This window comes from Erinaceus europaeus, chromosome 5, assembly GCF_950295315.1.
Source record: "Erinaceus europaeus chromosome 5, mEriEur2.1, whole genome shotgun sequence".
Classification (NCBI taxonomy): Eukaryota; Metazoa; Chordata; class Mammalia; order Eulipotyphla; family Erinaceidae; genus Erinaceus; species Erinaceus europaeus.
In genome coordinates this window covers 127,141,577-127,157,036 of record NC_080166.1, presented here as the reverse complement: position 1 = coordinate 127,157,036, position 15,460 = coordinate 127,141,577, and the positions used below count along the sequence as shown (strand labels likewise).

Genomic DNA, 15,460 nt, shown 5'->3' with positions numbered 1-15,460 from the left:
ATTTATTTATTCTTAGGACCTCAGACATGCAAGTCCTATGCTCTTATGCTGAGAGATCTCTGAGGGAGAGAGGCGTATCTTTTTTTCTTTGCGAGAGAGTGAGATAGAAAGAACACAAGAGAGCAAAGCACTGCTCCACCACCACGATTCCGTGTGTCTCTCTTGCCCTCCTGTGGTGCTGGGGATGGAACCCAAGGCCTCAAGCACACAAGGCATGTGGCTCCAGTGCTGAACTCCCTCCCTCCCTGGCCTTTACGAATGCTCTCAATGCACGAATGAACAATTAGTGCCTTCCACCAATCAGAGCTCAGCCTAAACCCAATTAGCCAGAAATGTCTACAATTCAGTGCTCCAGTTCTCAATTCTGCTGCACGCTAGAATCACCTGAGAGCATATGTGTGTGTACACACACACACATATATATCCTTGGACTCATTTGATAAGAAACCCTGGGAGAAGGGACCGGGGTATAAAGCTCTGAGATGCCCCCCACACACACTGCAGAGTGCCCAGTGGGACCAAATCCAAGAACTGGTCCTCGGACAGGTGCTCCTCAGATGAAGTTCTGTAGATTTATAATCACCCTCATGGGTTCACACCCCCCTCCCCTGCAAGTCAGGCTTGAGACTGTGAAGCCAGAGACTAGGCCTCGGGTATGAAATTCAGGGAGTGTGTGTGTGTGTGTGTGTGTGTGTGTGTGTGTGTGTGTGTGTATGTGAAAGAGGTCATATTGATGCCAGGGACAGAAGAGCAATTGTGGAGAGCAAGCTGACATGGTCTTTATGACTGGTTTTTTTTGGGGGGATGGGGGCAGGAACCATAATAGCACCCCAGGACTTCACTTTCTGCCTCTTGGTCTACTTGTCCATCCTTGAGATGAGGACACAGGTGGTAGTCCCTGCCGACCACCTGCAGCTGCCCGGGCACCTGCCTTGTGATTGCACCTGTGGCCTGGTTACCGGGCCCTGTTCAAGTCACCATTCCCTCCTTCTCTCTCTCTTTCTCTCTTGGGTCCTCCATTCTGGCAGGCTCTCCCAGGCAGCGCTGGGCACACACACGCCCCCCCCCCCATCCCCAGAGATTTACTTATTGTGCCAGAGAAGGGATGGGAAGGGGAAAAGGGCAGACGGAACAGGGGGGAAAAAGTGGGTGCGCAGGGAAAGAAAACCACAGAACGTAGGCAGCGGCTCAGCAGCGGGGACAGCAGCCTTCCCTAGTGGCCAGAGGTGGGGGAGCCCCAAATGGAAGCTGACGCCCCACCCCCTCCAGGCCCCCCGGGTGCAGAAGGCTTGGCGGCGGGGCACAGACTTACCATGACTGTGGCCGCTGCAGCCGCCTGGGCGGCCACCGCGGCTTGGTTGGCTTGGTGCTGCGCGGCTTTGATTTTGGCCTGCAAGTGTGCAGGAGGGTGAAAATATTTGCATTTCTCCCTCATGCAACGCCCCTTTATGTAATCCATACAAACGGTTACGGTGTTGTCGTTGGTGTCGATCATGGTGCTGTCGGCTGGGTGCGCAAAGCGGCAGTCGGTCTCGCCACGGGCGCAGTTGCCCCGCTGGAACTCCCTGCAGACCTAGTGCAAGGGAGAGGGGGAGTAGAGCTTGGAGGCCTGTCTGGAGGAGGCATCTCCCATTCTCCACTTGCTGAAGAGGTGAAAACACACACACACACACACACACACACACCCAAGACACACTTTTTTCTTCCTGCCTAACTGCCAGGATGTATGCCAATGGCAGCACTATGTGCATTTTCTGGAATTTTCTGTTTGTTTTCCATCTGCAATCAAATAAGTACCAACCTAAACACTGTGTCCTGGAGCCCCACCTCTCCAGAGCCCTGCCCCACTGGGGAAAGATAAAAACATGATGGGGGTATGGCCCACCTGCCAATCAATGTCCATGTCCAGCAGAGAAGCAATTCCAGAAGCCAGACCTCCCACCTTCTGCACCCCATAAAGAATTCTGGTTATAACCCCTGGGGGGAATGTTAGGGTAAGATGACCAGAGGGCGCTGAACTTCAACTCCATCAGGACCCAGGGAGAGAAGAGAAAAAAGGAAGATCACTCAGAAGTAGTATATGGTGTAGGTATGACTTAGAAAGAAAGAGAAGGCAGGGAGCCAGGCGGTAGCACAGCGGGTTAAGCGCAGGTGGCTGCAAAGCGCAAGGCCAACGTAAGGATCCCAGTTCAAGCCCCAGCTCCTCACCTGCAGGGGAGTCACAGGCCATGAAGCAGGTTTGCAGGTGTCTATCTTTCTCTCCCCCTCTCTGTCTTCCCCTCCTCTCTCCGTTTCTCTCTGTCCTATCCAACAACGATGACAATAACAACAACAATAACTACAACAATAAAACAAGGGCAGCAAAAGGGAATAAATATTAAAAAAAAAAAAAGGCAGGACCACAGAAAAAATTAGCAAGTATATATAAATATAGATTAACTGTAGAAATAATAGTCAGCCTGTGTCCGTGGCCTTGGGAGAACTACTGCAGTTTCCACTGGAGGGGATGGGGACACAGAGCTCTGGCTGGGGGAACGGTGTGGAATTATACCCCTGTTGTCTTCTAATTTTGTAATTCAGTGTTAAATCACTAATAAAAATAGAAATAATTTTATTTATAAATATAAAAATAATAAATAATTTGAAAATCATCTTTGTTTATTGGATCGAGACAGAAGAAATCAAGAGAATGGGGAGAGATAGAGAGGGAGAGAGACAGAGAGACACCTGCAGCCCTGCTTCACCACTCGCAAAGCTTTCCCCCAGCAGGTGGGGACTGGGGACTGGAGCCCGGGTTCTTGTGCACTGTAACGTGTGTGCTCAACCAGGTGTGCCACCAGCCAGCCTACCTCGCCCACCAAATAATTTTTCCCCATTATCTTGTGCCCAAATTTGGGAAAACTGTCAAAGTTACCTCTTCATCCTTAGTACGGCTACAACCGTTCAGAAATGTTGCCGACAGAAATATACGCTTTTCTGTTGTGATCAGGAGTTTGTGCCCTTAAAACTCAGCAAATTATTTTATGAGCTGTATAGTATCATGATAGGAGATAGTATTTCTGAGCTGTATAGTATCATGATAGGAGATAGATAGTATTTATGAGCTATATAGTATCATGATAGGAGATAGTATTTCTGAGCTGTATAGTATCATGATAGGAGATAGATAGTATTTATGAGCTATATAGTATCATGATAGGAGATAGATAGTATTTCTGAGCTGTATAGTATCATGATAGGAGATAGTATTTCTGAGCTGTATAGTATCATGATAGGAGATAGTATTTCTGAGCTGTATAGTATCATGATAGGAGATAGATAGTATTTATGAGCTGTATAGTATCATGATAGGAGATAGTATTTCTGAGCTGTATAGTATCATGATAGGAGATAGTATTTCTGAGCTGTATAGTATCATGATAGGAGATAGCATTTCTGAGCTGTATAGTATCATGATAGGAGATAGTATTTCTGAGCTGTATAGTATCATGATAGGAGATAGTATTTCTGAGCTGTATAGTATCATGATAGGAGATAGTATCTCTGAGCTGTATAGTATCATGATAGGAGATAGTATTTCTGAGCTATATAGTATCATGATAGGAGACAGTATTTCTTAGACTAAAGAATAGAGTCGCTGAAGAAGGTCTCCTCAAGACTGGGCAATAACTCACCTCGTGGAGTGCACATGCTCTAGGACCTGGGTTCCAGTCCCCAACCCCCACAAGGGAAAACTATGGAAAGGGGGTTTCATAGCCGCCAGAGCAGTGGTGTGGTAATCTTTCTCTTTGTCTGTCTGACCCACTATCTAAAACCCCCAGCCCTGGCCCCCAGAAAAAAAAAAACCCTTAATTTTTATATAATATGAAGAATGAAGTCAGTGACATCATCAGGCTCCTGTTGTGGTTACCTCCCATAGACCACCATCCGTACACCTGTGCTCGCTTTCCATTTCCAGAATAGGACTAAGCAGAGTTTTCTGGAAGCAGAGTTTCCTAGATAGGCCCTTTCAAAGTAGGAATATAGTTTGGGTCAAGCACTACTGCAACTATGGGGGGAAAATGTAAAGCCCCTCTCTACTAGACATGACTTAAAAATGCAAAACGTTTTTAAATATTTTTATTTGCTAACTATATGAAAAAAAATTTTTTTACCCACAGATTTTCCCCAATCTCTGAAAAGCATGAATCTGAGCACTGCTAAGACCTCTTCACTTGGGGCCTGGTGGTGGCGCACCTGGGTGAGCACATGTTACGGTGCTCAAGGGCCCAGGTTCAAGCCCCCTGGTCCCCACCTGCAAGGGGAAAGCTCCACAAGTGATGAAGCAGGGCTGCAGGTGTCTCTCTGTCTGTCTGTCTCTCTCTCTCTGACTCCCCCTTCCCTCTTGACTTCTGGCTGTCTCTAATCAATAAATAAGTAAAGATAAAAAGACCTCTTCGCTGATCTCTACTGAGGAAATATATATTGAAGACTTCTTCGCTGATCTCTATTGAGGAAATATATATTGAAGACCTCTTCACTGATCTCTACTGAGGAAATATATATTGAAGACCTCTTCGCTGATCTCTATTGAGGAAATATATATTGAAGACCTCTTCGCTGATCTCTATTGAGGAAATATATATTGAAGAACTCTTCGCTGATCTCTATTGAGGAAATATATATTGAAGACTTCTTCGCTGAACTCTACTGAGGAAATATATATTGAAGACCTCTTCGCTGGGGCTGAGAATCTACATTCAAGAGCTACAGAGTCTGCATGTGCAGTTTGGCTTGAATAACAAAGAAATTTTTTTTTTTTAAAAAAAAGCTTCAGCTGTCCTCTGAGAATAATATATAAATGTATTTGCCAAACACCTATGTGTGCTGATATAAACTGAACACCTGAAATTACATATGATTTGGATATATACATAAAGCTTGGGCCAGGGCAGGCAAAATGGCTCACTGGATAGCGCTGCTCTGCCAAGTGTGTGACTCGGGCTTGAGCCCTGCCCCCACTGCTTGGAAGGAAGCTTCATTGCTTTGGTCTCTTTCACTCCTTGCCTCTATGATTATGAAAGGAAGGAAAGGAGGGGGGAAGGGAGGGAGGGAGGGAGGAAGGGAGGAAAGAAAGAAGGAGGGAAGGGAGGAAGGAAGGAAAGAGGGAAGGAAGGAAAGATCTGGAGATAGATCTGTCCATTCTCCATCCTCCACCCATCTGTCTTTTTTTTTTAATAAGACTTTCTTTTATTTATTTATTTATTTCCTTTTTGTTGCCCTTGTTTCCATTGTTGTTGTAGTTTTATTGTTTTGATGTCGTTGTCGTTGTTGGATAGGACAGAGAGAAATGGAGAGAGGAGGGGAAGACAGAAAGGGGGAGAGAAAGACAGACACCTGCAGATCTGCTTCACCGCCTGTGAAGCGACTCCCCTGCAGGTGGGGAGCCGGGGGCTCGAACTGGGATCCTTATGCCGGTCCTTGCACTTCCTGTCACGTGCGCTTAAGCTGCTGCGCTACCGCCCGACTCCCCCGTCGGTCTTTCTGTCTGTCTAGCATCTGTCTCCATCCTGACCACTTCACAGTACTGCAGGCTTTTCCCATGGAAGGAAAGTTTCCCCAGATTGTGCAGCCTGACCATAGCTGCCAACTCCGAAGACAACTGGGGGAAATGCGGGACTTGAGTTTCCTCTCTGAGATCTGAGAGGGGGTGCGGGTGAGGTGAGTCTGCATACTCCTGTCACCCTCAATGCTCCTCTGTCCTACAGATAGTGCGTGTCTGTGATCAGAAATTAGAACACTTCCAATCATCCAAACACCAAACACTGAAATAAATGGCAGGTCACTAGGTGGCTACTGTACGGTTTTGTTTTACATCAACTCTGGCCTCTGAGTGTGAACCTGGGACTTTGCATAACCATTAAGCTACCTCCCCCCCCCCCCCATGGCTACTTTTGACAGCACAGAAAGAAAGTTAAAGGATAAAGGGGAGAGAAACGTGGACGGAAATAAGGGTAAAGAGGAGAAAAAGGTTTGCCGTTTTACATACTGTAGTTTCTTCTTTTTAATCCTTATCCCCCAATTATTCTGCAATCTTAGAGAACTAGAATTTCATCTCTGGGATTTTTGGGAGACTGAGAGTTAACTGTTTAAGGAACGATTTTTAAAATTATAGAATATTATTAGTTTCTCCTTGGCTACTGATAATGTGAGTAATGTATTCTTTAAAAATTAATTAATTTAGGGAGTTGGGTGGTAGCAGCGGGTTAAACGCACGTGGCGCAAAGCGTAAGGACCGGCACAAGGATCCCGGTTGGAGCCCCCGGCTCCCCACCTGCAGGGGAGTCGCTTCACAGGCGGTGAGCAGGTCTGCAGGTGTCTGTCTTTTTCTCCCCCTCTCTGCCTTCCCCTCCTCTCTGCATTTCTCTCTGTCCTATCCAACAACGACAACAACAACAATAATAACTACAACAACAATAAAAAACAACAAGGGCAACAAGAGGGAAAATAAATAACTAAACAAATAAATTTATGACAGAGACAAAGAGAAACTGAGAAGGGAGGGAGAAGACGCAGAGGGAGAGAGATCTACCTGCAGCCCTGGTTGAACCTGGGTCCCTGTGCACTGTAATTTGTGCACTCAACCAGGTGTGCCACCACCCAAATGACAAATACTATTTTCTTCCTTCCTTCCTTTCTTCGCCTCCAGGGTTATTACTGGGGCTTGGTGCCTGTACTATGAATCAATTGCTCCTGGAGGCTATCTTTTCCCTTTTCTTATCCTTGTTGTTTATCATTTTGTTGTTATTATTATTGTCATTGCTATCGTTGTTGGATAGGACAGAGAGAAATCAAGAGAGGAGGAGGAGGAGACAAAGAGAGAAAAAAAAATAGACACCTGCAGACCTGCTCAGCGCCTGTGAAGCTTCCCCCCAGCAGGTGAGGACCGGGGGCTTGAACCCGGGTCTTTGTGCATGGTAAAATGTGCATTCTCCCTGGTGTACCTGTAAGGCAGTTTTTTATTTACTCTCCATCCAGAGTCACCATGTTCAGCGGTGGCTCCCATTTTGACCCTGCCTTTCGGTGTCCACATGTGAGGCCAACATTGAAGCCTCAGGAAAGTCAAAGACACCTGGGAAATGCAGATTCACTGGCCGGTGGTCAAGCCAGTTAGAAGACTAAACAGACACATCACAAAATAACTCATTGTTCCCCCTACAAACATACACTTTGGATGCCGGCCAGCATTCCATCTCCAGCTCACAGAACGCACAGAAATTTTAAATAAAAAATGGCTGAGATGTTCCCACAGATTGGGAGGCAGCCTCTCCAGGCCGCACTCCTGGAGCTGCTGCCAAGGGTCTCTGGGTGTGTGCAGCCGGCTCCGGTCCTGCTTTGCTGAACTGAAAGCTGCTGTGCTGAAACCATCATGAATCATCTCTACATATGTCTTTGTCTACCAGCCCTGGTGGGCAGGACGATTTGTTCCCAACTCAGCTGATTTAATTTGTTTTCTAAACCCTGCAGTCACGTACCAAACCAGACACACTCCAAGTTCCAGCAGGTGGCGCTCTGGACACTTTTGCTGGGTGACAAGCCATTTATTCTTGTTCAGGGAGACAGATTATTTGCAAAACACTCACTATTGGGGTTTATGTTTTCCTCTCCCCTCCCCTCCCCTCCCTTCTCCCTTACCCTCTCTCCTCCCCTCCCCTCCCCTCTCTCCTCTCTTCTCCCCACCCCTCCCCTCCTCTCCCCTCCCCCTCCTCTCCTCTCCTCTCCTCTCTCCTCTCTCTCTCTTCTCTCTCTTTCTCTCTCTTTCTCTCTCTCCCCTCTCCTCTCCCTCTCCCCTCCTCCCCTCTCCTTTTTTTTTTCTTTTCTCTTCCCCTCCCCCCACTTGGGTACCCAAATACTCTAGACTGAAGCTGATATTAGACAGTGAGGATTTTTTTTCCCTCAAGATTTATGGGGGTAAATACCTAAATAAAATGCACACTGAAAGAATATTCTCGAGTGAACCAACATAAACGCAGCCTAACCATACATGGGAGACCTAGCAGCCTTAGTGGTGCTGATATTAAAGGAGCCTTTTGAAAAACACGACAAAACAAAAAAGCCCACACTCATCAGAATCTTTGCACACCCGCATACTATGCTATCAAGTGGCATAGGAAGTCACAGCGAACGAATGGGCGGATCCTCTAACTGGTTCAGGCAAAATTCCACCCAGCAAAATACAGGGGGGTTGACTTAAATTATGACAGTGAATTATGGCTGAGGAATATGGGATGTGAATGTGTGACCGCTACACTCTGGGAACCAGACTGGTTGATGAATATGTAAACTGGTTTTCCCTTTTTTGCCACCAGGGTTACCACTACGGCTTGGTGGGTGCCTGTACTAGGAATTCACCACTGCCAGCAGCCATTTTTTCTTCCCCCCTTTTTTTTCTTTCTGTTTTTTTCTTAATATTTTTATTATCTTTATTTATTTGACAGAGACAGCCAGAAGTCCAGAAGGAAGAAGGTGATAGGGACAAAGACAGAAAAACACCTGCAATACTGCTTCACCACTTGCAAAGCTTCCCCCTTGCAGGTGGGGACTGGGGGCTCGAACCCTGGTCCTTGAGTATTGTAACATATGCGCTCAACCAGGTGTGCCACCACCTGGCCCCTATCTTTCTATTTTTATTGACAGGCCAGGGAGGAATTGAGAGGGGAAGGGACATAACAGAAGGGGAGGGAAAGAGAGAGATAGACACCCATAGATTTACTTCACAGCTTATGAAGCCTTCCCCTACAGGAGATGAGCAGCGGCTTGAACCCAGGTCCTTGAGAATGGTGCTGCATATCCTTAACCAGGTGCGTCAGTGCCCAGCCCCTGGTTTTCTTAAACATTATAGACTACAGGATTTATGTTAGAGGATATATTTCAATAAATATATAATGTAATATAAAAAATGGCCCCGGTCTCCACCTGCAGGGGGAAAGCTTTGCAAGTGGTGATAGCTCATTTTATACAATTTTATATATATATAATATAATTTAATATAATAGCCCATTTTCCAGAGACCCCTGACTTACACTCCCAAAACAACAAAGACTGACATCCTGGACCATGTCAGAGCAGCTATCGAGTTCCTAAAAGATTCAAAATATTCAGATGAAAATATTCAAAATATTCAAATGATCATACCACTCGGCATAGTTATAGCCCCACTTCCTCCCATCCTAGTTCCTGAAGACTTGGACTCCTGACTTGCCTGTTTCCACAACTTTCCATAAGCCAGCAAAGAGAAATGCCCAGTGGATCTGGAGACCTTTGGGAGCCTCTGTACGGTCTGTGTGGTAACTGATTCCGTGTCCCTTTCGCTGCTACATTTTTTGCCCTTCAACATACATCCCATGTCACTGACCTCTACCTGCAATGAATGCATTGTTTCTCAACAGATGTATTTCCTTCATACTTGGCCTTGAATTCAAACCATAGGTGTGTGTGTGTGTGTGTGTGTGTGTGTGTGTGTGTAGCATGTGTGCACAGCTCTTGGGCAAGACTGAATCCCAATCTCTCAAAGCAGTGGCTTACAGAGAAGTAATTTTAGACCACGAATGCATTTCAAACCACAAACATAACGGAAGTACCTCCAGTTTGTCCGTCCTGAGAAGTTTCTGAGTTGCAGTGTTGCCCGGGACAGTAACAGGTGGGCTTCCAGGAACAATGACAGGTGTGGTGGGTAGAATTTCAGTTGGGACTAACCCAACTCCAGGGGTTACAGGTGCTAAGTAAGGAGCAAAGCTAATCGCCGTGTTTGTTCCGATGGCAGGGCCTACAGGAAAAGTGGGCTGTTCAAAGGAAGACAACACAGGAGAAAGATTTCTTTAGAACAGAACATTCCAAAAAAAAAATCATAAGCAATATCATTTGAACACCATTGGTTCATCACATATAAGATGATGCTCGTTGTAAGATTTCTTTAGACTCTACAAAAATGATCAGCAGTGTCCTCTCAACATCATTTATTTATCACAGACAAGACTGTGTTAGTTGTATAAATCCATACTGAGGGCTCATTCAACACCCTTTTCTGTTTTGTTTAATAATAATAATGAAATAAGGAAACACATAAAGATCTTTCTTTCTGTTTTTTTTTTTTTTTTTTTTTTTTTACCAGAGCACTGCTCAGCTCTGGCTTATGGTGGTGTGGAGGATTGAACCTGGGACTTCAGAGCCTCAGGTGTAAGAGTCTCTTTGCGTAACCATTATGCTATCTACCCCTGCCCAAGATGTAGCATTTTCCAAACCCTACAACAACATGGACGCATATCATAGAAACATAAGCAAAGGGAACAGGCTCGCCTTTTACTCCTACAAGTGTCCTCAGGAAAAGAAAACAGTCATTTCCGCTCAAACTGCTCATGGGGGCAAACTCCTGAATGAAATGGAAAGCAGGCAGTGAAGCCTCTTGACACGAGATCCCTAATCTTCTGTTTTTCCTGCGTGTCTCCCAAGGGAAGCAGGGTAAAAGAAATGGCTGCATTTATACTCTGAATTTCCAGTAGTTCAAGTTTATACATTCTCGAAAGGTAAGGATTACTTGAGATTTTTATTTTTATTTTTTTAACATTGTGCGGCCACGATCTGTTTCTAGCATGCCATCTCCAACATTAAAGAGCAGTTTAGGGGCCTGATGGTGGTACCACCAGGAGAATAGACCTATTCCTATGCACAAGGACCGAGGTTCAAGACTGTACTCCCGGGGCTGGAGGGTAGCACAGCAGGCTAAGCGCACATGGCGTGAAGCACAAGGACCGGCATAAGGGTCCCAGTTCGAGCCCCCAGCTCCCCACCTGCAGGGAGGTCGCTTCACAAGCGGTGAAGCCGGTCTGCAGGTGTCTCTCTTTCTCTACCCCTCTCTATCTTCCCCTCCTCTCTCCATTTCTCTCTGTCCTATCCAACAACAATGACAGCAATAACAACAATAATAATAACAGCAAGGATGAACAACAAGGGCAACAAAAGGGGAAAAAATAGCCCTGGTCTCCTCCTGTAGGGGGAAAGCTTTGCAAGTGGTGAAGCAGTTTTCTAGGTCTGTCTGTCTTATCTATCTGTCTCCCCCTACCCTCTTGATTTCTGGCTGCCTCTAACCAATAAATAAAGATAATAAATAAATAAATAAATAGATAAATAGATAAATAAATAAATGCCACTCTCATCCCCAACTTAGTTCCTTTTCCACCATCAAGTGCCAGCCCCCACCTCAGCCTTCTCCCTCTCCCCTTCCTTCCCCAGAATGCTTTGCTTTGGTGAGAAACACCATCCTCAGTCTAAGTTAACGTCTGATATGGAATGTCTGGAGAGAATGTTGGATGCTTATTTTTAAACATCCCACCTAAAGTTACGCCTTTCAGAAATGGCAAACTTTGTTTCACATTTAAAGAAACCGTGCTAAAAATGTAAGGTCTGGAAGATGCCTCTCAGACTAAACGCTACACTGAATCAAACCTGAAAGGTTTCCGCCTATCTGTTTAGCTATGGGATGGCCCTTAACCTCCAATTTCAGGACCAGTTTTTCAGAGAGTTGCTATCATATGTTAATACAATTTGCTGACACTGAGCGAGGCTGCTGACTGTGGTGTTACATTATTACTTATACATTTCAGGTAAACAGTCTACTTCTGGCTCTGAATGAGCTGTTGAACATATGGGTGAAATAACAATCTATGTTTATTAAACACACTTTTGTTTACAACAATCACAGGAAAGGGCCTATAAATTATCATACAGCAAAACAGCGAATTATTGATAAATTGTGCAGGGAGCTATCCGAGAGGCTGGGTGTCTTCACTGAAGAGGCTGGGTGCCCAGAGAGGTGATGCTAATCGTTTCCAGGGGTGGGGTGCGGGCTGCACTCCCAGGAGAAGCTCAGAGTTCTCAGGCTCTGATTTCAAATTCACTTTGGAAAAGAGTTGCATCAGGAGTTGGAAACATGGGAACTAAACGACTGCCAGCATTTTTTTTTTCTCCTTCCTCAACTTCCTACAAAATTGTATGTTTTTCACCTTCAACCCATTTGAATCATGTTTATAGAGAGCTGCGATTTTTCAGCAATTAGTTGCTTTATTTTATTTATTTTATTTTATTTCCACCAAGGTTAACACTGGGGCTCAGTACCAGTGGCCTAAATCCATGGATTCTATGGCCATTTTTCCCTCTTTCTCTCTTTCCTTTCCTCCTCCCTTTCTTCCTCCTTTACTTTCCTTCCCTCCTTTCACTTTGCCTCCAGGGCTCAGTGCCAGCACTGCAAATCCACTGCTCCTGGTGGCCATTTTGTCCATTTTTTTTTGTAATAGGACAGAGAGAAAATGAGAGAGGAGGGTGAGATAGAGAGGGAGAAAGATTGACACCCATAGACCTGCCTTTGCCAATTGTGAAGCGCCCCCCCCCCCACCAGCAGGTGGGGACCCGGGGGGGGGGGGCTTGAACCAGGAACCTTGCACAGGTCCTTGTGCTTCTTCTTCTTATTTTTTAACCTTTATTTACTTATTGGATAGAGAGAGCCAGAGATCAAGAAGGAAGGAGGAGACAGAGAGGGAGAGAGACAAAGAGACACCTGCAGCACTGCTTCACCACTAACAAAGCTTTCCCCCTGCCAGTAGGGACCGGAGGCTTGAGCCTGGGTCCTTGCGCATTGTAACATGTGCGCTCAATCAGGTGCACCACCACCCAGCCCTGGTTCTTGTCCGTCTCAGTATGTGTGCTTAACCAGGTGCACCACTGCCTGGTCATCCATCCATCCTCCCTTCCTCCCTCCCTCCCTCCCTCCCTCCCTCCCTTCCTTCCTTCCTTCCTTCCTTCCTTCCTTCCTCTCACTTTATTGGATAGGACAGAGAGAAACTGAGAGGGGAGGAGGAGATAGAGAGGGAGAGAAAAGGAGAGCTATTTGTTACAGACCAGCTCATGAAGTGTCCCTCCTGCAGGTGGGAAACAGAGGTTCGAACCCAGTCCTTTGTACATGCTAATTAGTGCTCTCAACCAGGTGCCACTGCCCAGCCCCCACTGGTTGCTTTTGTAATTGGATGCTACAGAGGGGGGAAAAAGCCAAGTTTTTTTAAGGCTATAAAAATGATCTAATATTAACATTTTAAAAAATCAGTTCTGATAGTTCAAAAATCACAACAGATCAGTGGATCAAAAAAACAGCTCTATCAAAAGTGCTTGAGGGGGGAATTATATTCACAGAGAGATGGTCAGATCTGGGAAGGAGGCTTAAAATTTTCATTTATAAAATTACTCTTTTTCATGTGCAGGACCCAAGTACAAGCCTAGTCTCCACCACATTGAAGGAAGCTTTGTTGCTATAATTTTTTCCCGTTTTCTCTCTTCTTTTCTCCCTCCCTCTGTCTCTATCTTAAAAGAGAAAAGAAAGAATTACTGGGGGGGCGGGGGGAGGGGGTGCGGAGCCAATATGATGACTTGGAAACAGCAGCTGGCTTGAGCTCCAGCAAGCAGCAATTTGTGACCGGGGATTCTCTGGACAGGGTTCCATATCCTAGCATGATACCGACCAGACTTCCCTGGACAGACAACCCCACCAATGTGTCCTGGAGCTCCGCTTCCCCAGAGCCCTGCCCACTAGGGAAAGAGAGAGACAGACTGGGAGTATGGATCGACCTGCCAAGGCCCATGTTCAGCAGGGAAGCAATTACAGAAGCCAGACCTTCCACCTTCTGTATCCCACAATGACCCTGGATCCATACTCCCAGAGGGATAAAGAATAGGAAAGCTATCAGGGGAGGGGATGGGATACAAAGTTCTGGTGGTGAAAATTGTGGGGAGTTGTACCCCTCTTATTTTATGGCTTTGTCAATGCTTCCTTTTTATAAATAAAAAATTTAAAAATAAAAAAACTTAATTATAACCTGGGCTTCTGTTATCTGTGAATTGAAACTCATGGAATATAGGGTTTTCTAGAAGTAATCAAAGTAAAATAAATGTTGAAATGTAAATTCTAAAAAAAAAGAAAAGAGAATTACTATATGGTGTGACATATGGCCAACTTTGGGATCCACTGTCATAGATGAGGTGTAAAAATAGTTATTTAAAAAAAGTGTGTTTTGCATGTAATTTAACTCAGAGGATAATGATCAAAGTAAACATTTAGAGAAAAGGGCTTCATATTCTCTCTATAGAAGCAAATTCCCAATCTTGAGGACTTCCGGAAGTACGGGTGAAGAGGAGCAGCAGCTCTCCAGGCTCAACTAGGAACAGCAAAGAGGATCGATCACGTGAGAACACAACAGGATAAGACTCAGATCACTCCGGGAACCCACCAAGCCCCAGGGTGAGAGACAGAAAGAGAAATGAAGAAAAAGAACGACAACTATAGCTTTGCTCCACCGCTTCTGAAGCATCTCTCCTGAAGGTGGGGGACCGCCATGACTAGGAATGTGTGAGCAGTCGTCTGGCCTCTCCAGTTTCATTCTTTTAGATATGACCTTCCAGTTTTCAAAACAGTGTTTATCCAAAAGGTACACTTCTCTCTCTTCACTGAATACTGGCTGGATTGGCATATAGTAATTCATCATATACATGTATGTTTTCCCGTGTCCTCTATTCTGTCACTTTGATGAACATTTGTTTTGTATATGTATAACAATGTCATATTATTTTGACTGATAGAGCTTTTGAGGTAACAATTTGGAGGAGGAGGAGGAGGAAGAAGTAAAGGAGGAGAAGCAGGAGGAGGAGGACCTCCTTCCCAATCACTTGGGTATCAGAGTCAGAAATACAACTGAAACCTCAACTATCCTTGTGCCAAAGTAAAAGACTCTGGGGTGGGTGGCGGGGAGAACAGAGGTCCAAGAAGGATGACAGAGGACCTAGTGGGGGTTGTATTGTTATATGGAAAACTGGGAAATGTGATGCATGTACAAACTATCGTATTTACTGTCGAATGTAAAACGTTAATTCCCCAATAAAGAAATTAAAAAAAAAAAAACAGTTGAATGTTCAGAGGCTTCAGGAGGACAGAGTCATTCAGATACTTCCTCTTGTTTTCCAGAGTGCTTTCCACTGCTGAATTAATTAAGGGAGAAAAAAAAAATTAGAGCTGGCAAAATAGCTCACATGGATAGAGCACTGCTTTGTCATGTGGGCAACCCAGGTTCAAGCCTAGTCCTCACTGCATGGAAGGAAGCTTTGGTGCTGTGTTCTTTCTCTCTCTCTCTCTGGTTTTCTCTCTCTCTCTGCTTCTCTAATCCTGAAAACCTAGTTATAGAGCTGGGCAGTGGCTCACCTGACTGAGTGCACACAGTACCAGGCACAAGGACCTGGGCTTGGGCCCCCACTTCCCACCTTCAGGGGGACACTTCACAAGAAACAAAGCGGGTCTGTAGGTACTCCTCCCTCCTGTCTCAACTTCTTTCAGTAAAAATAGAAAGAAAAAAAATACTTATAATTTCCAGAGATGGGTACCATATGC

General features: G+C 45.3%; 1 protein-coding gene across 8 annotated transcripts in view; it reads right to left on the bottom strand.

Annotated features, from left to right (window-relative positions):
* MBNL2 (muscleblind like splicing regulator 2) overlaps positions 1–15,460 on the bottom strand; it is a 72,932-nt gene that overhangs the window by 48,126 nt on the left and 9,346 nt on the right. For all 8 annotated transcript variants that reach the window (XM_060191772.1, XM_060191773.1, XM_060191775.1 and 5 more), the window contains exons 2-3: positions 9,621–9,821; positions 1,313–1,573 (exon numbers count right to left, since the gene is read on the bottom strand). In XM_060191772.1, the coding sequence (XP_060047755.1) occupies positions 1,313–1,573; positions 9,621–9,821 (462 nt within the window). The remainder of the gene's footprint in view (positions 1–1,312; positions 1,574–9,620; positions 9,822–15,460) is intronic.